The 22339-nt window shown below is 36.7% G+C and overlaps 2 protein-coding genes across 6 annotated transcripts in view; both read right to left on the bottom strand.

Annotated features, from left to right (window-relative positions):
• Positions 1-1928: 1928 nt before the first annotated feature.
• On the bottom strand, positions 1929-17895 carry thrap3b (thyroid hormone receptor associated protein 3b). Of its 2 annotated transcripts, none has more exons than XM_055219350.2 (11): positions 17811-17895; positions 12316-12462; positions 9343-10110; positions 8323-8859; positions 8062-8237; positions 6491-6602; positions 6316-6391; positions 5292-5452; positions 4864-5152; positions 4152-4298; positions 1929-3211 (listed from the first exon to the last, which is right to left on the bottom strand). In XM_055219350.2, the coding sequence occupies exons 2-11, from the start codon at positions 12435-12437 to the stop codon at positions 2966-2968; spliced, it is 2634 nt and encodes an 877-aa protein (XP_055075325.2). In that variant the 5' UTR covers positions 12438-12462; positions 17811-17895; the 3' UTR covers positions 1929-2965. The 2 variants fall into 2 exon arrangements, with proteins under 2 accessions (XP_055075325.2, XP_055075324.2); XM_055219349.2 differs by lacking the exon at positions 17811-17895 and adding an exon at positions 15266-15525.
• A 3597-nt stretch (positions 17896-21492) lies between these two features.
• The window catches only part of map7d1b (MAP7 domain containing 1b), a 44620-nt gene continuing 43773 nt past the window's right edge, over positions 21493-22339 (bottom strand). For all 4 annotated transcript variants that reach the window (XM_073858593.1, XM_073858595.1, XM_073858594.1 and 1 more), the window contains one exon: positions 21493-22042. In XM_073858593.1, the coding sequence (XP_073714694.1) occupies positions 22032-22042 (11 nt within the window). In that variant the 3' untranslated portion in view covers positions 21493-22031. The remainder of the gene's footprint in view (positions 22043-22339) is intronic.

The raw sequence follows: 22339 nt of genomic DNA, 5'->3' as shown, positions 1-22339 counted from the left end.
TTCATTCTGTAACATTTTTATTCTGTCATCATTTTCTCATCCTCATGTTGTTTTCTTTCTGATGAACACAAATGTTGATAAATGATGGTGAACACACAGCTGATTGTAACCATTGACTTCAATAGTAGGAAAAACAAATACGATAAAATTCAATGGGTACCATACATTTTGTGCTTCCAATCAATCATCAAAATATCTTCTTCATCATTCATCACAATACTTCCATAATATTTGTTTTCCTACTATGGAGGTCAATGGTTACAATCAGCTGTGTGCATACCATTTTGTTTTTAAATATCTTCTTGTGTTGTTTTTAGAAAGAAGTATTCATACAGATTTTAAACAACATGAGGATGAGAAAATGATGACAGAATTTTCATTTTTTGGGGAAATAACCCTTTAATGGTGCATTTAAGATCCATACAGGTTTGTATATCTATTTTAATACACATTTCATTTTTAATAATATTTGTTTATATATTTTAAATGCTTTTGTATTTTCTATGTATTTTTTTAATTATGCATCTATAGCATTTTTATCTGTTAAGACAACTTAAGGTAATTTGATTAAAATTTTACTTCTGGTCCATGACGTGTTACACCAAAAAGAATGTGAAGCACAAAGCATTGTGGGATAAAATACAAAGTATTCTCCGCTCTATACTACACTATTTGTCAAAGACAAATTTTATTCACGTTCTCCGTGACTACAAAATTTTATATATGTACACTGTACACTATACTACATACTCTTAAAGGGGACATTACACAAAACTTTTTTAGGATGTCAAATAAATCTACACTCTAAAAAATATTGGGTTGTTTTTAACCCAGGGCGGTGTAACTATTGGACAGAACACATTTCTGGGTTAAAATGACCCAAATAATGGGTTGTTTTAACCCAACTGCTGGGTTATTAAAACAACCCAATATTTTTATGGTTTCCCAGAGTACGTATGTAAAGTTTAGCTCAAAATACACCACAGATTATTTATTATAGCATGTTAAAATTGGCACTTAATAGATGTGAGAAATGATGTGCTGTTTTTGGGTGTGTCCTTTAAAATGCAAATGAGCTGATCTCTGGATCGTTAATAAATGCAGATTAAAGGGCGGTGTTATCCCCTTCTGACATCACAAGGGGAGCCAAATTTTTTCACATACTTGCAGAGAATGGTTTATCAAAACTAAGTTACTGGGTTGATCTTTTTTTTTACATTTTCTAGGTTGATATAAGCACTGGGGATCCAATGATAGCACTTAAAAGATGGAAAAAGTCAGATTTTCATGATATGTCCTCTCTTCACGATGCCATAGATGAAACATTTTTGGCTGAAAGGCTCCATACAGAACCTTTGAAATCCGAAGAACCTTTTGGTTTCAAAAAAGCTACTTTAAATAATAAAAAGGTACCCAGACAGCAGACGACTCTGGGCCGGATCTGGGACAAAGTCAGTGGATCCGGCCCAGTTCTGGTCCATAGTCGTCTGCTGTCTGGATAAGTATTCTTCCAAGAACCTTTGACTGAATGGTCCTTTTTGAGGAACCAAAAATGGTTCTTCAGGCTCTAGACTGCCACCAAATTTGAAAGTGTGTCACTGAATTTAACATCCAGTCGCACATGTGCGACCAGTTAAATTGACATTTTTTTGTGATGTGACACTGAATTTGAAACCGCACATTGTACTTTCTGCATTTATCATAAAAGTATTTATTAGTAATACAGTGGAAATTAGTAGAAATGTGAATATTTGGTTAGCATGTTGATTTACGGTGCGTGCACCTAAATTTTCTGGTTGTGCCCATAACATTTTCAGTTGGGGGCCACTGTGCTCCTAGTGAAAAAAGTTTGTCTGGAGCCCTGTTCTTCTATAGCATTGCATTAAACACTTTTTAAAAATGAAATGTTGATGAAGCTGAAAACAAGATAACTTGGATGGGTTTTTATTTCAGATTCACCATGGAGATCAAAAGCACTGACTGAGCAGTTTGTACATGTTAACAGAAAAATCACAGGGTTACAGTATTATCATCTTTATAGACTACAGACAGCAGCACAGTCCTACAAGCTCATTTTATACCTTGTCTGTACAGTGCAGCATGCACAAATAAAAAAAATCTCATCAAATATGACAATGGCAAAATTTACCACAATCAGTCATTTTAAACACCGGTGATAACTATTTGGTTGGTTTAACAGTATTTTGTTGCAATAAATGCATCGTTACAAGCAAATTCTTGCACGTCTTTGAAATGTTACACTTTAAAATGGGATGAATTATCATCTAAAACTTTTTTTTTGCTTGACATAGAAAAGCCAAGTAATTACATTTCACAAAGCTATGTGTCTCTTTCGCATGTTTACGCTGAACGCTATCATTAGTCGCGTCATTCATCAGCAAAAATGTGTTTAAATTAGACGTTAAATATACGAGAACCAATTTAGTAAGAAATCTGTACATTAAAAAAAAAAAATAGGTCAAGTACACAGTGTACCTACAATGGGACTCAAAATACTAGTCAAAATAAAAGAAGGGGGAAATAATTCATGTTTGCATTATATATGCGTGCATTACACAAAATAAAAAAGCAAAATACAAGTTCAACCTAAGGCACAGGTGTAGTTTTTTAAACAAAAATTAATTTGCAATCTAGAATGATTAAAGCCAACATATGCTGCTCATACAGAGACATCCTCTGCAAGGTACCTTTTCCTTTAAAGACCAATTTCATATTTACCCCCCAAATTATTTTTACAATCACTCAAAGAAAACATCAAAGACCCCCTACACCCTTAAAAAAAAACATATAAAAGATAAAAATATGAAACAACGATGTTAAATCTACGCATAAGGTGATGCATGACAGACAATTAATCCTTCTCAAGGTGTCTCATGTCACACTAGCTGCTGTTGAGGACAGACATAAAGGACAGACAGATGAAGATAGATGCTAACAACAATGTCTATGGCTTGGAAGTAGGGCTGTCCCCAGACTTGTCATCATCTTTAAGGCTATGATCTGCACTGCTGTCTGCTATTTCTCCCTCTTCGGTGGTGCCCGGGAACATGTCGTGGGTCCATTTGGGGCTGCCGCCGCCGCTGCCACCCTTGCGAACCATGAATGTACCCCTGGTGCGCGGGAAACTCGCTCTGCCACGTCCCCGAGTGTCCAACCACTTCATCTCAGCTTCCTTGTCTCGGTCATCATGCTGCAGTCAGAAGAGATCAAATGGGAGGAAGGCAAAAAGTCAACCATTCATTTGATAGGATCAAGCCCAGTTACTACATGCTGTTAAGAATAGGATTATGAGAATACAATATCAGATTTTAATAAATCATCTATAAACTCTGAAGGTTTGTCAAGGTTCCCACACCTTAGTTAACTTCAAATTCAAGGACCTTTCAAGGACTTTCCAGGTCCAATACCCTCAAATTCAAGGACTAAATGTGGGGACACATTTCAAGTGAGAGCAAGGTAACATCGTGTTACCTTTTAAGATACATTGTTACAGTTCCCTTTCGAGGGAACATGCGCTGCGTCACTGCAGTGACACTTTGGGGACGCCTCCAGGGGTAAGTGCGTCTGAATGTGTATATCAAATTCAACCAATGGTGAGGCTTAACGACAAAGACAGGGTGACGCGAGAGCCAGGAAGTATATCACTATCTGAATATTACCAAAGACGGCGTTACAGGGACGCAGGAAGTATGGCAAGGGAGACGCAGCGTCTCGTTCCCTATTTAGGGAACAACAGTTACATACGTAACCAGAGACGTTTTCATGTGTCAAACACAACTATGAAAAAAAGCATTTTGGTATGAATCAACATTCCCATACAGAAGATATAAGCATTTAAAGCGAACAGTTTAGCACGTGTGCTTAAAAAGTCTAGAATTTTATGATATTATCCTACACTACACAGGGAATAATATGGATTTTTTTCCCAGAAAACTTCTTGCATAAAATAGATTCAAGCACTTTCAATGACCTGTATCTATGTATGTATATTTTCAAAAACTTCCCAGAGCCCTGAAATTTTTCCCCCAGATTCACAAACTTTCAAGGATTTCAAGGACCCGTGGGAACCCTGGTTTGTAAGTATAAGATGAACCCAGAAACGAGTGCATAATTGCAATATTTCAGCTCACCTGGAAGTACTTCCGACTTTTAGGGGTGTATTCTGGGTCCCACTCTTCCTCCGGGGGGCGTGAGGGACCGGGCATATTCAGAGGATTATTACCAATGTTGTTGCCAGGATAATTTCCTCTGTTCCATCCTCTAGCTCTTATTCTTGGCTACAAATGCAAGAGGACTACAGTTCAAATAAACATCATATAGTAGTGCGACAAACACAGAGGCTCTGTCCCAAACCCTAGTGTGCATTTAAAAACATCACTGTGCTCGCTGAATTGGCCATGACGCTGACAAAATTTGGCCAAATGGATTGCATTTAAACTGTTAAACTATGGTGCAAAGATCATAGGTTTGATTCCCAGTAAACATGCATTGAATAAATGTAAACCATCAAGCTGTTTTGAATAGAAAAAGTAAAACAATCCCAGAAGTGCAATGCCAGATAGATGCAAGGAAAATGTTATTGCAAATACGTTTTTATTCAGTTTTGAAAAGCATTCATGCAACAAAAATGTACTATTTCACACATTAACAAAATGTGCTTACAAGAACAGAAAGCAAAACACTGATGTTGTGAAATAAACTGAGGGTTAATCTCTTATTATTTACGATGTAGACGATGAGGTAGCTCACTAAGTTTTGGAACAGAGTCAGAACAAGTACAAAAAAAAACATAATTTAGGCTCAATAAGTCATGTCACTGTTACATAACGCTAAAGCACTTACAAATCCACGGTCATAACCCCCACGACCCCTGTCATATCCTCCACGGTCGTACCCTCCTCTGCCCCTCTCATAACCCCTGTCCATGTGACCCTCATAGTCACGGGGGCCACGCTCCATGTGCCCGGGGAACTCTCTGGGCCCGAGACGGGCCTTGTTAAAGCCTCCTCCACCCTCCATTTGATCATCCATGTGATAATCCCTCACTCGGTACTGACGAGGGGATGGAGAGGGAGAGGAAGATGAAGACGAGGAAGATGAAGGAGAACGCTCTCGTTTCTTCTTGCTTTTCCTTTAAAAAGAGGAGAACGTAGTTAAAAACAAACCAATTTATCACAGACTATGAAATGTCACAGAGAGCTCTGTCCTGAAAAAGTGATGTGGCCAAGTTCTGTGGGATGTTGAACAATACATTTCCACTAAACACATACTTTGATTTCTTGTGTTTGGAGGATCTTTCAGGGGAGAGATCATGGCTGGGCGTGCGTGACCCAGCTGAACTCTTTCCTCCGTCTCTTTTTGGGTCTTTTTTACGGCGTTCAATGGCCAATCGAAGGTCCAATGAATCGGCGTCATGTTTTTTACCATGATCCTGTGGAGACACAACAAAGTCCCGAAAAGTTAATACATTTTCTTGAATTGCAATAGTGTAAAGTCATTTTTCTTATGCATGTCCCTGAATTCAGCAATAATGGGTTTCTATGACCATGTTCATAATAAAACCTTATAAGGAAATAAGATCATTTTAATATGACATGAAAGCCGGAAGAGATACTTGTCACTCTTGAAACTACAATAAATGCAATCGTGTGTTGAACCTAAATTCAGTTGAAGGTAAATAATATGAAACTTAACTAGATTCAATAGCTCATATAAAATGAAAACAACCGTATGAGAACAGGCAGATTTCTATGACCGAGAATATCAAACCCCAGCTGAAAAGCGCCACCTTTTGGCCATCTTTAGGAACAAACTCAAATTTAATCTTTGTGACCCTTTGACCGAGTTAATTCATCTCAGAATATAATAAAGATACTTTTAGTACTGTGATGTATTAATGTAAAGATATAGGATACGTTGACTTGACAGAAAACTGCACAGATCTCATTGGAAAGCAACATGCTCCATGCTTCCCCATACTGATAAGTACTGAGCCCTACTGTTTTCATACAACACATTCTTGAGGAGATATACTTACTATGATATCGATTAGCGGTCCAGTGGACACAGGCTCAATAGTCACTTCCATTTGTTAAGCCATTTTGCTTGGGCAAGTACGCGCCCATGATTAATCATACGACAAAGGCTGAAAGGTGAGAGCGTAACGCTCGGTAATACAAGACTGAGATCGGGGGCTCTCGTGTATTAGCATTATACACTTCATAGCACATTTCTGCTGTTTCAGCTGGTACACATTTGGGCAGGAATTTCAGATTTGAAAACTCTCTGTGTCACCTTGTAGCCGCTCTCTTCAAAATCCTCAAACAGCTGAGAGTGCTTCTTAAAAGCACTGGGAGACACATCGATTCGTCTGTGGAAAAACATACAGAAAGATAATAGGATTAAATATAATAAGATTAAGACGATAATCAGGATTGTTTTACACTTATTTTAGGTATTTTACACCTACCTGTGGATCTCGGGACTCTTTTTCGCCTTCATGGTTTCCATCTCTGCAGCTTTTCTTTGGTAAATTCCAAATCGCTCATTCATAGTCAATCCAGCGGACTGGAAATGTTGCGCTACATTCATATTGAAAAGTAAACAGTGATTTATCATCAGATAAAACCATGCATAGAATTAAACGTGAAGAGTTAAGTTCACTCAAAAATGAAAATAATGTCATTAATGACTCACCCTCATGTCGTTCAAGAAAAAAAATTTGTATTTTTGTCTTGTTTTCAGCAAAAATATCAAAAAATTCTTAAATCAAGAAGTTTTTTCTTGATGAGCAAAACAACTCAAGAAAATAAGTCTAGTTTTTAGAAAAATATCAAATTTAAGTGATTTGTGCATAAAACACTAAATTCAAGAAAAATTTGCATACCCCATTGCCAGATTTTTTTTGCTTGTTTTATGCACAAAATCACTTAAATTTAATTTGATAATTTTGGTCTAAAAACTACACTTATTTTCTTGGGTCGTTTTGCTCATCAAGAAAAAGCATCTGAATGTAAGAAATTTTAGATATTTTTTACTGAAAACAAGACAAAAATACTAAGAATTTTTTTCTTGAAAAACTGTTGCCGCGTAAATAAAACACGGCAAAAAATTAATTTCTTACTTAGTATTTTTGTCTTGTTTTCTGTAAAAATATCTAAAAATTCTTACATTAAGATGTATTTTCTTGATAAGCAAAATTACCTATGAAAATAAGTCTCGTTTTTAGACAAAAAATATAGATAAATAAATAAATAAAAAGTAAATTAGTGCTTAAAACAAGCAAAAAAATCTGCCAATGGAATAAGAAAAATTTATTGAAATAAGTTTACTTTTTCATAAACACTTGATTCAAGAAAAATTTTCTTATTCCATTTTTTTGCTTGTTTTATGCACAAAATCACTTAATTTTGATATTTTTGGTCTTAAAACTAGACTTATTTTCTTGCTCATCAAGAAAAAGCATCTTGGTCTAGGATTTTTTGGATATTTTTACTGAAAACAAGACAAAAATATTAAGAATTTTTTTCTTGAAAATCATTTTTTTGCGGTGTCAGACCTCCGTTCATCTTCTGAACACAGTTTAAGATGTTTTATATTTAGTCCGAGAGCTTGTTGTTGACCCTTCATTGAAAATCTATGTACAGTTTCCATGTCCAGAAAGGTAATAAAAACATCATCAAAGTAGTCAATGTGACATCAATGGCTCAGTTAGAATGTGTTGAAGCCTAAAAAATACATTTTGGTCCAAAAATGTTAAGTAATTGGTTCAATTGATTCGAAGCTTCGAAAAGCTTTGTTTCTCCCATCACTACCTTTCTGGACATGGACAGTATTCCGGACGTAGATTTTCAATGAAGGGTCAACAAGCTCTCAGACTAAATCTAAAACATCTTAACCTGTGTTTGGAAGATGAACGGAGGTCTTACGAGTTTGTAACGACATGAGGGCGAGTCATCAATGACACCACCTTCATTCCTGGGTGAACTATCCCTTTAAATCACCTCACAAAAGCGACAGACCAGTTTAGACTGAATTTACCTTTAATATGATGTACTATGGTGACTATATGGTGAGCAAAGAGCTCTGAAGGGCTCCTGCGAAGCTGAGCAGACTGAACATGTTGAAAGATTGAACGAAACTCCTCGTGATCTTTTTTACCCTGGGACGAAAGTTCCCGTGATAAACGTCTCTCTTTAGCTAATGCACCTGATGAGCTGAACACAAGGAAGAGAGAGAGAGTCACATACTTGTACAAGGTACCAAAGCAAATAAATATGAAATCAACAAAACAAAACATACCTTTCTCCTTCATCCGCGAATGCTTTTATGCTGAAGTTAAACTGTGGGTCTTTCTTTCCCGAGGATTTAGTTAAGGGCGAGACCTCTCTTCCGGACGGAAAAAGTGGCCTGCTTTTATTCTCCAGTACTCTGGAGGGCGATAAAGCAGATGGACTTATCTTGCTTTTCTTCTTTTCTTTCTTCTTGGCAGCCTTTTCTTCCTTTCTTGCTTGCTTTCGACTGCGATAAAGTTCCTCATCCAGATCCTCCTCGACGTCTTCGTCCCATTTCCCGAAACGCTCTTCGGCTAAGTTTCGCACGGAGAGTGGGAGTTTGTCCTTGTATTTGGATTCTTCCTCGTTCTTCCTGTCTTTCATTTCCTGGCGGTACTCCTCTTCCTCTGCGTCCAGAAACGGAAGACCCTTATCGGTGTCCGACGCGTTGAAAAAGCTTCTCGACTTACCGACCATCTTCTCGTTGTCGGCGTCGCCTGAGCTTAAAGCCTCACCTCTGCCATTATCCCTGTCTGGCAAGGGCTTTTTCTTTTCTGCCAAAAACCTGGGATGAGCGATCAGACATAAATAAAAATTGCATGTCTAGGAGCAAACTGTATACAGAGTATGTCATAAACACACTATCCTTTGAATAGTCACAGTAAGACAAGAAAGGTTATTTGCAAAACAAAACACCAAATGACAATGAAATACATGCGCAAACTTAAGATTCAATTTTGCAGCAATGCAGACACCACTCATCAGGATGGGTTTTTTTCTTCCATACTTACTTCATTAAAACTTTATCTCCTAAATTATGGGATTGCAAACAACCTCATAGCACAGGAAAACTTCCAGCAAGATTTGGAATGATATTTGAGTTTGAAATTAGCTGGTTTCCATTATAAGCTCTATTCTTCCAAGGATCTGTGCTGCTGTACAAACGCTAAACACATTTAAGAGAATTTGTTAAAAACTGTCTGCCAGGAGGACAAAGGAAAGAGAGGGAAAACATCCGAAAGCCTAAATGAAAGAAAAATCAACATACTTTTTGAAAGCGGTCGAGATGGATGCCGATTTGTCCCCTCCCTTATTATCTTCCTTTGAAAAGAAGCCAAAGCCGGATGAGGCTGACGTCTTTGGTGGTGGGCTTTTAGTGGCAGGGCCGACGCTTCGCCAAAGTGGACCGCCATTGCCAGAGCCTCCAGACAGGGACACTTTGATCTCTGTAGGACCACCTGTAGATGCTGCATTGCCTGAGCGCTTGGGGCTGGCACCGTAATCACCTAGGCCTTCCCATTTACTAGAACCTTCCTCTGGAGGGCTCCCTCTAGGCTTGGACGATTCCTTGGCAGCCGTCTTTTCCTCGCCAGGTGAACCCCTACCCTTGCCATCTTTGGACTGGGGTCTTTTGGAGCTAGAGCTGCGTCGTCGTGGGGACGAGGAGCGAGAGGAAGAGCTGGATCGTCTAGAACGTCCAGAGGACGATCTGTCGGAATGACGAGAGTGACTTCGGCTTGCTGAACGTTTTCGTGGGATAGAGCGAGAACGAGATCGTCCCCTTCTGGGACTGTGAGAGTGGTCGTACGGCTGCTGTTGGTCTCTGTGGCCGTGCCAGTTGTTGGAGCGGTAACCGTAGGGGGCGCCACCACCTCTGTGGTAGTTACCTCGTGGGTAGAAGCCACGCCCTCTGCCCCGGTGGTACTGGAAGGGTCTCCGGTAGCCACGAAAACCACGGTTGTACCCACGATTGCCCTGAAAATCTCTGGAGGGATAGTTCCTCTCTCTACTTGGTGAACGGGACCTTGATCTAGAACTGTAGGATCAGAAAGAGAGAACAGTGTTGAAGAGACACATAAGTACATGAAAGAGATGCAGATATGACTCATGACCACTTGGGGGCACTACTGAATCAGTTATTAAAGGGATAGTTTAGGCAAAAATAAAAATTACCTCAAACTTTACTCACCCTCAAGCCATCCTGGATGTATATAGTTATCTTTTTTCAGACAAACACAATCGGAGTTATATTAGAAAATGTCCAGGCCGTTCCAAGCTTTACAATGGTAGTAAATGGCGCCCCTGATCCGAAGCCCAAAAAGGTCCATCCACCCTTCACAGAAGTAATCCAAAAAAAATTCTTACAAAATTGGATTGATTGCCCTTAGAAGGCCTTTATTAGTCCCCTGGAGCAGTGTGGATTACTTTTGTGAAGAATGGACGTACCTGTCTGGGCTTCGAATCAGAAGCACCATTCACCACCACCACAAAGCTTGGAAGTTTGTTATATTTGCAATGAGCGAAGAATGACCGTTCAGAAATATTAAATGCTTTTCATGATAAAGTGCTATATCATTTCCTGTAAATTTCAAAATGCACAACAGAATAAATGTTGTAATCATGTAAGATGGAAAGGCATGTCTAGTTTAATATTATGCCTGTTTTTATCAATTATTAACAACAGCCTGGAGCAGTGTGGATTACTTTTGTGAAGGATGGATGGACTTTTTTGAGCTTCGAATCAAAAGCACCATTTACTACCATTATAAAGCTTGAAAGTATGTAGTATTTGCAATGAGTAAGAACGACTGTTTAGAAATATTCAATGCTTTTAATGATAAAGTGCTATATCATTTCCTGTAAATTTCAAAATGGCAACAGAATAAATGCTGTAATCATGTAAGAACAGGGAGTTATAAATTGACTTTATGTCTGATAGTTGAAGGAAAAGTATATAGGCCTACTGTTGAACTAGATTGTAATCTATTTATGAGGACAATAAAATGTGCAATAACACCATATATTATGCCCTATATACTGTATATTGTGCATCATTGTAATAAAGCACTATATAAATCAATTTGATTTGACTTAATCATAACATTACGTTACAAACATTAACCCCAAAACATCATTTAGATAAAATGTGAAAATCAATGGAAACTTTCAAAAGAGGACCTGCAACTTGAATAAACCACATAAAAACCAACCCGTGAAGCTTAACCGTCTCCATCTACGACCACCAATTTCCGGGACACGCACCAAGAGCTTATACAAAGGTAATGTGACCCAAATACACATCAGAGAGCAACGTCTTTGCATCTTTTCAATGGAAAATGTGAAAAAATGTAACATTATTGACCAGCGTGGACTGCGGTAGTTACATGCTACGCTGTGTGAAATAAACAGGCTACGGAAAGAGGTAACTAACCACCCCAAGCTAGGGCTGTTATGAAATTTGGCTGGCGGTTAATTGTCTAAGAAATTGTGACGATTATGACGATAAATTGTCTGTTTTATTGCTTTGACATTTAATTCTCATAAATTTTTTTCTTTGTTTATGAAATATTTTTCACACATTGTTGTGATTATTTAAATCTTTTGCAAGGTTTGCCTGGCAGTAAATATGAATACACATAAAACATATTTAAAAGTAATCTGATACTGTCTCGTTTATACAGGTGTTGCAGCTCCCCCTTGTGTTTTTTAAAGAGATGTGCAATCATAGCGGTGATCTGAAATTATCGTGATGAGGTCAAACAATCGCATTAAGACGATTATTTAATCATTGTGACAGCCCTACCCCAGACGAAAGGGAAAAAATCACCCCACCGCTTACATATAGTAAAAGAACAACACAAAAAATTTGAATGAAGAAGAGAAAGAAGCAAAGTTTAGTAATTACAGGGTGATTTCTATGTGAATGTTTATTGACTTTATAAAGTCAAGGGCAGGAGAGAGGACTCAACTGCAGCTGTTTTCTGAATGATGTGTTATTCTCTGCTCTGTGACCTTATGGTGGATTAAAATCACCCCGTGTTACCAAGCTGCATGTTAAGATTGGATTGGGACGTTGGCAAATGTGAGTACCAACAGTCAAATGAATCTTATTAAAAAAACCTCGTTTTCTTTAAAATGTTATAAATATAAATACAAGTTACTTTCCCTCCATCCTCCCCAAAATCTACACCTACTGATTAAATCTATTTCTGAATACAGCTAATCCCTGGGATTTGTTTACCTGTAGCGGCGCTTTCTGGATCTTGAACGAGATCGGCTCCTTGAGTGTGAACGTGTATAGGACCGCGATCTAGACCTGGATTTAGACTGGGAATGAGACCCAGAATTCGGGGGCTTGGACATCTTTGTACTCACAGTATGTTTAGACCTGAAAAGAGACAGTGTTAATTATTACTGCAAAACTCTCAGTTAACTTTGCAGCAACATAAAATACAAGGTATATGAACCACATGAAGTATAACTGCAATCAAAAATATCTAAATCAATAAACTCCTAGAGACCCCACCATAAAATGTGCGATAAACCTTTCAGTCTTTTTAAAAGGCAAGTCTTGGTGTACTGAAAATTTCTAAATCAAGCCATGTTAAAATATTTTGCTCATATGTTAAAGCATTTTGAAATAGCTAGCAAGCCTCAAAAACATTAAACACCAAATGTAGCATTTTTCATGTCTTGCGTTAAAATAACCTTTCACTATTCCCCATCGAACTGGATTTCTTCAACATTTGCCTAAATCTCCATACATGCCTCTGTCAAAACTGGACTCATGAGACCCATTTCATCAGTATGAGAAAGTGGTTTAAAGGGGACATTCCTCAAGACTTTAAAGGTGTAGCAGAGGATTTTCTCGAATTTTAGAAAAGAACCGCCTTAGCCACTTTTTAAAAAAATGCAATTGCGCAACACTCCTGATTGACAACTAGAAGGACCAATAGTCTTGATGATCCACCCGGAAAAAGAAAATCCTCCGCAATACCTTTAAGATGTCAAATCTTTAGTGTCCACAGAGTATGTATGTGAAGTTCTAGGTCAAAATACCATATAGGTAATTTATTGTAGCATGTTAAAATTGCCACTTTGTATGCGTGTCCTTTAAAATGCAAATGAGCTGATCTCTGCACTAAATGGCAGTGCCGTGGTTGGATAGTGCAGATTAAGGGGCGGTATTATCCCCTTATGACATCACAAGGGGAGCCAAATTTCAATGACCTATTTTTTCAGACGCTTGCAGAGAATGGTTTACCAAAAGTTATTAGGTTGTTCTTTTTTACATTTTCTAGATTGATAGAAGCACTGAGAACCCAATTATAGCACTTAAATATGGAAAAAGTGTGATTTTCATGATATGTCTCCTTTAAATCTTGCAAAGATTTAATGTCTCCACCTTCATCTTTCCTTAAGTTCGACAGACAGACAAACAAATACAGCAGTATTGATTGTGGCTATCTGAAATAACTCACAGTAACACGAAAGTCCTCGTTTTACGTTAACTTACGCAACTGAATCAAAAACAATATTTGTCTTCAAACAACTGCGCTTCAAAACAAATGAGATAACAGCAGTCAAGTGTATACGTTTTACTTGACCTGCTCTATGGACACCAATATCTCAATATTTGTGGTTACAACTGCAGACGAATAGGTCTACTTTTGCAATGTGTGCACAAGAAAATTAAAAAAGCTAGCTAAATATTAATGAAAGACAACACAGAGTATACAGAAGCAGATAACCACAAGGATGAAACACAGGATGTAGTTTGCGACATGTGCCGGAAAGCCCCCCGGAATTGAGAGAGGGGTATAGATATCTAAACGTGCTAGGTAAAACAGACTTCCTTTAAATATTTTGCAACTTATTATTTGCAATAATCAGGTGGCGCACTCATGCATTATATCCGCCGAAGTAAAATAAAACAATGCAGATATATTAGTAGTTTGATATATTATCCACTACTGGTTAGTAATGGTCACATCTCTTTTACAATCAGCTTGCACTGCAGTGGAGCTAGCAGATGAATGCCCTACTTTGCTATCAGCATTATTATTAAATTTACTTAGTAACATAAGAACCCTAGTTGTATTGATCTTTAGTATTATTCAGTATGGGATAGATATCAGGGTGTGTCATTTTATATGGTCTCTGTATTTGCATTAGCAGCAGCAGAAGCAAAAACTGTCAACAGCTCTCATTAACCAGTTCTTCGGGGTTCTGTTTTTTTCCAATCTTGCAATCCAACCTAACCAGTACAAACAGTTTCTGGCCCGTCCAGGAAATACAGTGAAGACATTTGCATTAATTAAATTATCCGCTCAGTGGCTGTGTGTCACAAAACCCAGATAGCCTACTAGTTTTTAAAACATGTGATGCCCTACAATGCATACTAGATAGGCAGCCTACCAGAATCTTAAAACCACACAAATCCTGCAAGTCCCTAAAATGTTGTCTACACAAAGAGCAAAACTGCTATTTAGGAAGGCAGCTTAGTAGGTGCCCAAAACATGGCGTCTACTCTACATGCAGACAGCTCAGACAGCTTGAGATGCCCCAAAAAGCAGTTCAAATTGGCATTAAGTGCCTGACTAGGTAATCTAAAATGAGGGAAGGTTTAGGAAAACCACTAAACAATTTTACAGCCATTATACAGCAATAAATAATGGAGTATGAGAGCACTTATAAAACACTTTCGTTTTCACTTTATTTAAACTAAAGGGTGGAAACACAATGGGTGAATTAAAAGCTTAAGAAAAACTAACAACAACTGCAACTTAACATTAACGTTACGCAGTTCAACAATCCATATTTAAATTCAATGTTTTAAAATTAAAAAAATAGAAATTTAAAAATTATATTTAATAATATATACATGACATGCAATACAACCTCGAATGAGTTAAGGCATAATTCACCTCAAGATTAAACGACATCACTATTTATATTACACATTAAATTACCTTACAGTGTTAAAAATCGAAATTAAACTGTGATGCTATGCTGCTCTTAGCCGCTATGCTAACACTCGCCCCTATTAGCTTACATGACGCTGCTTAAAACGAGCGAAATCAAATTACAACATAAATAAATTATCGTTAAACAAAAACACGAGTGTTGAAAAAGTAACACGGTAAAAATCCTAACCGTTAAAAGATGTAAATGTGGAAAAATTGGCTTACCTGAAGGGCAAGTCAGATGCGATTAGCGCGAGCTCATGGACTGAGGCGAGGCGCGCACGCGACGGAGAAATTATATTAATCGATACGAATCAGATTGTGTTTATATTGATCTGTTTTGCAACCATATAATCTCATGTTTCAGTTGTTTAAGGTCTGGGCCTGAAATGTGTCCGTTTGCTTTCGGTCTCCTCAGCAAACATTAAGAAGATCTGCGGAGGGACTGAGCTTCCTGAACCTACCTCAGTCATTCACGCATGCGCATACGACAGACTCTCTCTCTCTCTCTCTCTCTCTCTCTCTCTCTCTCTCTCTCTCTCTCTCTCTCTCTCTCTCTCTCTCTCTCTCTCTCTCAGTTACACATAAATCAAATCAAATAAATTAGATACACTCTCAGTTTAATTAGGCCTCAAGCCTAATCTTTCCAAAATAATAACCTATAGGGTAAAACTGTGAATTCTCTCGTTTCCCAAAACGTAAAAAATAATTTTGAAAAATCTCTCTTAATGCAGTGCACTTTATTACTTTTGAGCTTTCAATGCAACATCTCCACGTGGTAAAGACGCAGAGCCTCCATACACACCTGTCAAGTCTTGTCATAGTGACAGCTGTATTCACACAGAAATCTGTCCAACCCCATGCAGCACTACATAGAAGCTATAACCACATGAAGAAAAGTTTGCAAGTAAAAATACTACAAAAAATTGATGTATGTTTCTATACATCAGAACCTATAGGTTTCTCATAAAGGTTTCCAAAAAAATAAATGCCATTTTGGTGGTTAATCTTTGGTGGTAAACTAATTGGGTCTGTCTGCAATGCAAATGCATTTCCTGATTTTGTTCCAGGAAGTTCAAGACTGTCTGATCCCTTGTTATAATGCAATCTAATTTCTCTTTTATTTCCAGTAAGCTAAACAAGTTAAAGAGTTTATTGGAATTAAAGATGATAATTTATAAGTGGTATTACATGTCTGCCAGCTGCTATTGTAAAAATAGCTTTTATAGGCCAGAGAAAGTTTCAGCTGCAGATCTATAAAGTGTGCTGCCTATGTAAAAGCTCATGTCATTATATCTTGTCTTTTCTCCTTTTTCACTTATATTAGAATAAATATTTTAACTCTGTTGCTCTTTAAATATATATCATGTCTCACGTAACTAGTGAAATTGAGTTTGAATTATTGCTCCACGACATAGCTCTGCATTCCTGACAGACACGTTGATGACCTGTTTGCATTCCCAATCTGATTTTAAGGCTGTGATGTGGGCTCAGTTCGTGTTGTAATTTATGATTGGTCTGTGAAACTTACTTTGTATGTTTAGCAGATGGGAGAGCACGGGTGTTAGCAGCGCAAATCATGAGTTTGATCCCAGGGAACAAACATAGGCTATATACCGACTTGTAATGCACTGGATTAGTCACTTTGGATAAAAGTGTCAGCCAAATGCATAATGTAAATGTAATGTAATTGTATATATACTACAATAAAACAACACTTTTAAACATAAAGGTGCTTTAAAAGTTCTTCACAGTGATGCCATAGAAGAACCATTTCTTTCATACCTTTTTATGATATTTTATGACCTAAAAAATAAAAAAATTCAAGACTCCTCCCTTAATGCTCATATATGCATATGCGTGTTGAAGCATAGGGAAGCAACATAGCTATAAAAACAATCAAAAGCACAGTCAAATGTCTCTGTAAATAAAAAAACAAAAGTCTTCTCTATTCGTTTTTCTGTTGTCTAAACTCCTCAGCTAAACATGCAAAACTTATAAGGTGGGTTATTTTAGTGGAACATTTCTGGCTTCCTCATTTTGTGGTTTTTGCATTCTGCTCGCAGTATCATATTTTCAGCTCTTTATTTCACACTTGACTTGAATTATGCACCAGAGCTCTATGCAATTTTTTAAAACTATGTTTCTTTTTCTGTGGTTTTATTGAGCTGCCATTGTACTAGAAGCACATCACATTTTCAATAGATCATAACAGGCAAGACATCTTTTTGATATTCTGGTGTAGCTTTTTGAAAAAACAGAGCATGACATGAACAATGTACAATGCAACAGACAAAACTAAACAGCAATAAAGAAAGAAAAATGCCATATTTACTAAAAGCTAACTCAATGTTTAATAAGACCAGGAACCAGATCGTATGCAAACATGATAGAGCCCTACATCATTATCATATTTTATACAACAGGCCTGCTGAATGCTTTATTCTGATTGGTTGAGAAATGTTCTGTGGGTATGCATTATTTTTTGATAAACGCACACCTGACCTGTCAAATGTCTTAAAATTACCACCAGAGCAATGTAACATGGTATAAGCGTAATAATTGACTCCTTTATATGAAAATAATGCACACCACGATGTAAGGACACTCCGCTTCGTGCGTGCCGCATGACCACATTTGGTGTGCATTATTTCCGAATAATTCAATGGACTGCCATCAATTATTCCTAACACAATCACTCTCAAATAAAAGAAACAAATGAGAAATTTAAGAAGAGAAACATGATTAAAAACAACAAGATCTAACTCACCTCTGCCGTTCACTGGTGAAAACAGGAGAAAATGAAAGTGAATTTAGCTCGGATGCAGTGTGGCGGGAACAAAGAACTTCCTGTCTACTATACTATGATGTCAGAAAGCACAAGAAAACAGTCAAAGGGTGCAAAAGCTTTCACCAAGACATTACTTTTAAAAATGTCCTAATATGTACCATTTAGGAACAGATAAGTAGGTGCCAATATGGTATTATTAATAATAAGCACCCTTTAGGTACAAATGTATATTTAGTACCTTTATTTTCTGAGAGTGTATGTCATGTGTACACTAAATACATGATACTGTTAGCTCATATAAATCGTTTCATACTACATTTCTACGAAGTTATTATATTTAGTCATTCATACTTAGCATAACTAATGTGTTCATATGGCACAGCTGGCAATCCCAGCCTGCAAGCCACATTTAAACATGCAGGGTTTATACCGTCCAGCAACACACACAGACAAAGAGACAAATGCAAATGAACACCATGAAAAACAAACACACACAGCTCTTACACACCCATGCACACGTTTACTGTCACATACACACAGCTTTTAAAAGAAAAGGAACCAAACCAGCACCAAAGCTACCAGTAAATATTCAGTTAACCTTACAGATTTTAATGCACTATGGGAAACAATAAGCCTTATACTGTTTTCCTGGTAGCAATGAAACAACATACTATTTAAAGGTCAAAGTTTAAAGACAAATATGAACTTTGCATCCAGATCTGTGGCAGTCATCCAGGTGACACATTTCAGCAAATACTACGCATTACTTTGAGAAGAATAACATTCACTGGAAACTTTGCAATGCAAAGCACATGCAATAAATATAAATATGTTTAACCCTAGCAGCGCCGAGAAAGGAATAACCATAGGTTGCTAACCTAAAAAGAAAATCTCTTTAGTATCTTATTTGGTTTTCTTGGAAAGCAACAAGATTACATGGGATCAAATGAAGTGGTTTGGCAAAGTCCCCTGCCTCTTAGATTTCTCTCTGGAGACACACCATCTCCTAAAGATGTATTCAGATTTCTCATATAGGTCACGCATTCGATTCCTAATGCACTGTTAGTCGCTTTGAATAAAAAACATTTGCCAAATGGATAATGTAATGTTTTATTGTGCTCATATAGTCTTGTTTGTGTCTGTTTCTACATAGAAATAATAAAAAAACAATCCGAGACAAAGATGATACTTAACTAAAGCATAACTGAGAACTTCAAGCTATAAAAAAGAAACCTTTAAGCAATAAAACTGTCGTCTTGGTTATTCAAAACTAATACAAGAGGTTTCAGTGTCCCCATGAAATAGACTGTCACTCATCTGGATCCTGTTCTTTAAGACGGGATCCTATTCGCTCCTGTCAAGTGAATTTAAACCAAGCTGGCAGTCCCAACCCTGAACATAATTCACGCTGTGTCTGTTATCACCTACCTAAAAATACAGAGCTAAAGCTCATAAGTACACATTGGTACCAAATGTTACATATTAGGACCCTTTAAAAGGGTACTGCCCAGTGACAGGACCATTTTTATATCATTTCCTATCCTATCCCTATTCTATTCTATCTTATTCTATCCTATAGCTATACTTAAAGTAAAAAAAATTGTTTTTGGTTTATATATTTGTAACCCTGCCTGTGAAAACCTTTTTTGTGATTTGCTTCATAAAATCATCTTGCATAAAGTAAAGAACATTCTGTGACAATACTTTGATATCTAGTATTGACTAGGTCAGATGTTCTCAAACTGGGGTCCGGGGCCTCCAGGGGGGCCCCAGTTTTATGACATTTTATAAAATACATTCATTTATCATGAATTCTGTGTAATTAAACCTAAAAAAATAAGGCTACTAACCAACAGCACTACTTTTTATAACGTAATATGTTTTGTTTAATTAAAATGTTAAATTTTAGAGCAGTGTTTTGTCATAAATTTTCTTTGGGGGGCCGCGAAGGAATGCACCGTACACAAGGGGGGCCGCATGTGGAAAAAGTTTGAGAACCACTGGACTAGGTCATCTCCAGTGTTGGGGAAAGTCACTTTTAAAAGTAATGCATTACAATATTAAAGGGGACATATTATGAAAATCTGACTTTTTCCATGTTTAAGTGCTATAATTGTGTCCTCAGTGCTTCTGCTTTACCCCTTAAACTCTGGAGAAATCAAAGGTTGATGAGTGGTTAACAAACCACCAATCTAATCTACCTTCAAATCTGATGTCAGATATATGTTGTTATAAGACAAACAGAGGTGTTGACCAACATTGTGCAAAACCAGGTTCTCCTATCTGATTTGGGCTTGAACTTTGGCCGACTCACTGTAACCCACCAGAGAGACTGAGACATGATCACCATAAACATGTAGAGATTAGTGCTCAATCAATATGGGGTAAAAATGCAAATTCTGTCATTTTTTACTGTCTTTGTTAAATACAAAGAAGATATTTTGAAGAATGTTTGTAACCAAGCAGGTCTGGGGCACCATTGACCTCCATAGTAGGAAAAATAATACAATGGAAGTGAATGGTGCCCTAGATCTGGTTATTAGCATTTTTCTAAATTTTTTATTTGTGTTCAGCAGATAAAATGTATACAGGTTTGAAAGATTTCGAAGATAAGTAAATGATGACAGTTGTTTTATTTTTGAGTGACCTTTAATACCTGCATGGTGGGACTATACCGCCTCCTGCTGGCTACAAAAGCAAAATGATTCTCTTGATGTAGATCCTGATAGAAAATCTATCTATTTTCTATTGATAGAAGAATTGTCAATCGGTTTTATTCTGTGTTAGGCTTTGGCACATACAACAAAATGGGTAACACTTTACGATAAAGTTGTATTTGTTAAAAATTAGTTAATGCATTAGCTAACATGAACTAACAATGCACAATACTTCTATAGCATTTATTAATCTTAGTGAATGTTCATTTTGGCATTTAATAATATACATTTATTAAACCAAGCATTATAACGAACCAACATGAATAACTGTATTAACTTACTATTAACTAACATTAACAAGAATTAATACATGCTGAAAAACTATTTTGTTCAGTGCACTGCAAAAAATGATTTTCAAGGAATTTTTTTTTTAGTATTTTTGTCTTGTTTTCAGTAAAAATATCCCTATTCTTAATACTCTCTCCTAATGAGCAAAACGACCCAAGAAAACAAGTCTAGTTTTTAGACCAAAATGGGGTAAGCAAATTTTTCTTGAATTTAGTGTTTAAGAAAAATGTTTTTTTGCTTACCCCATTGGCAGATTTTTTTTGCTTGTTTTATGCACAAAATCACTTAAATTTGATATTTTTGGTCTAAAAACTAGACTTATTTTCTTGGGTCGTTTTGCTCATCAAGAAAAAGTATTAAGAATAAAGATATTTTTACTGAAAACAAGACAAAAATAAAATAAAAAAATCCTTGAAAATCATTTTCATCTTAATTTAAGAATTTTAGATATTTTTACTGACAACAAGATAAAAATACTAAGAATTTTTTTTTCTTGAAAATAATTTTTTGCAGTGTGATTGTAAAATGCATTTACTAATGTTTATTAATATAACCTTATTGTAAAGTGTTACAACAAAATAAATATCCTGACACTAGGTATGTCATGTTTCAGAGGATTAATTTTGTATACATGACCTTAAAAATAAACGCAAACACCCTTTCATAAAGATTTATTCCACAGGTCTGTCATATTCAGGCAAATATACATTAAGATACAGTATATCACCCTCTCCACACGTTAAATAACGCAATATTTCAAGACACACTACTTAAAAGAACAATAACAATACATCATAACAACAACAATAACAACAACAATAATAATCAATATCATAATGATAGTCAATTTCCAAGTTTTATCTTCTTGCTAAAATTCATTATATAGAGACTCATTTAAGGTGCCACATAATCGGCAGGTGACTTCTTAAAGAAACTTGACAATGTTGCACCATGACACACAGTGAAATAGACAGAGACTTTCTGCAAACGGTTTATAGAAGTGTATAGAAGTGTTCAGTTTTTAGGTTCTCATTTCACTTTCTCAAAGTGCTTCCACAGAAACGTTTGTTTTCTGCTGTGCAGTGTTTTTAGTCTGTTTGTTTGTTTGGCACACGTGACAGGAGGAAGCAGGCGCTCTTCTTCAGCGGTAACGTAAGGCTTCTCCTCTCTCGTCTCTTCGGAGGGATTCACGCTTTCACAGAACCTCTACAGGAGACAAAGAAAGTACAATAAAGTAATGTCTCTAATAGAAACAAATATTATAACATTAGTAAGAAAGCCATCATCAGTCTTCTGGTCTTGCATGCTGATTGGTCGATAGCTATTCACAAGACCTCTTCATCTAGTTTCTATGAGCATCACTGCACCACATCCATAGTTGATGAGTATGTTTTTATATGTTACCCTGGACCACAAAACCTCTGGGGTAAATTGAAATTTAAATATCATCTGAAAGTTGACTATATCAAGCTTTCGATTGATGTATGGTTTGTTAGGATAGGA

Source organism: Misgurnus anguillicaudatus, chromosome 20, assembly GCF_027580225.2.
Source record: "Misgurnus anguillicaudatus chromosome 20, ASM2758022v2, whole genome shotgun sequence".
In the NCBI taxonomy this organism is placed as follows: domain Eukaryota; kingdom Metazoa; phylum Chordata; class Actinopteri; order Cypriniformes; family Cobitidae; genus Misgurnus; species Misgurnus anguillicaudatus.
The sequence above is the reverse complement of the archived record's forward strand: the minus strand, read 5'-3'. Positions and strand labels throughout refer to the sequence as shown.

Excerpts from the sequence above, each read along its gene's own strand:
- thrap3b (XM_055219350.2), bottom strand. The coding sequence starts at position 12,437 with ATGTCCAAGCCCCCGAATTCTGGGTCTCATTCCCAGTCTAAATCCAGG. Across the intron at positions 8,860-9,342 it reads ATCTCGACCGCTTTCAAAAA|GTTTTTGGCAGAAAAGAAAA; the intron begins GTATGTTGATTT and ends CGCTCATCCCAG. Across the intron at positions 3,212-4,151 it reads AAAGTCGGAAGTACTTCCAG|CATGATGACCGAGACAAGGA; the intron begins GTGAGCTGAAAT and ends TTCTGACTGCAG.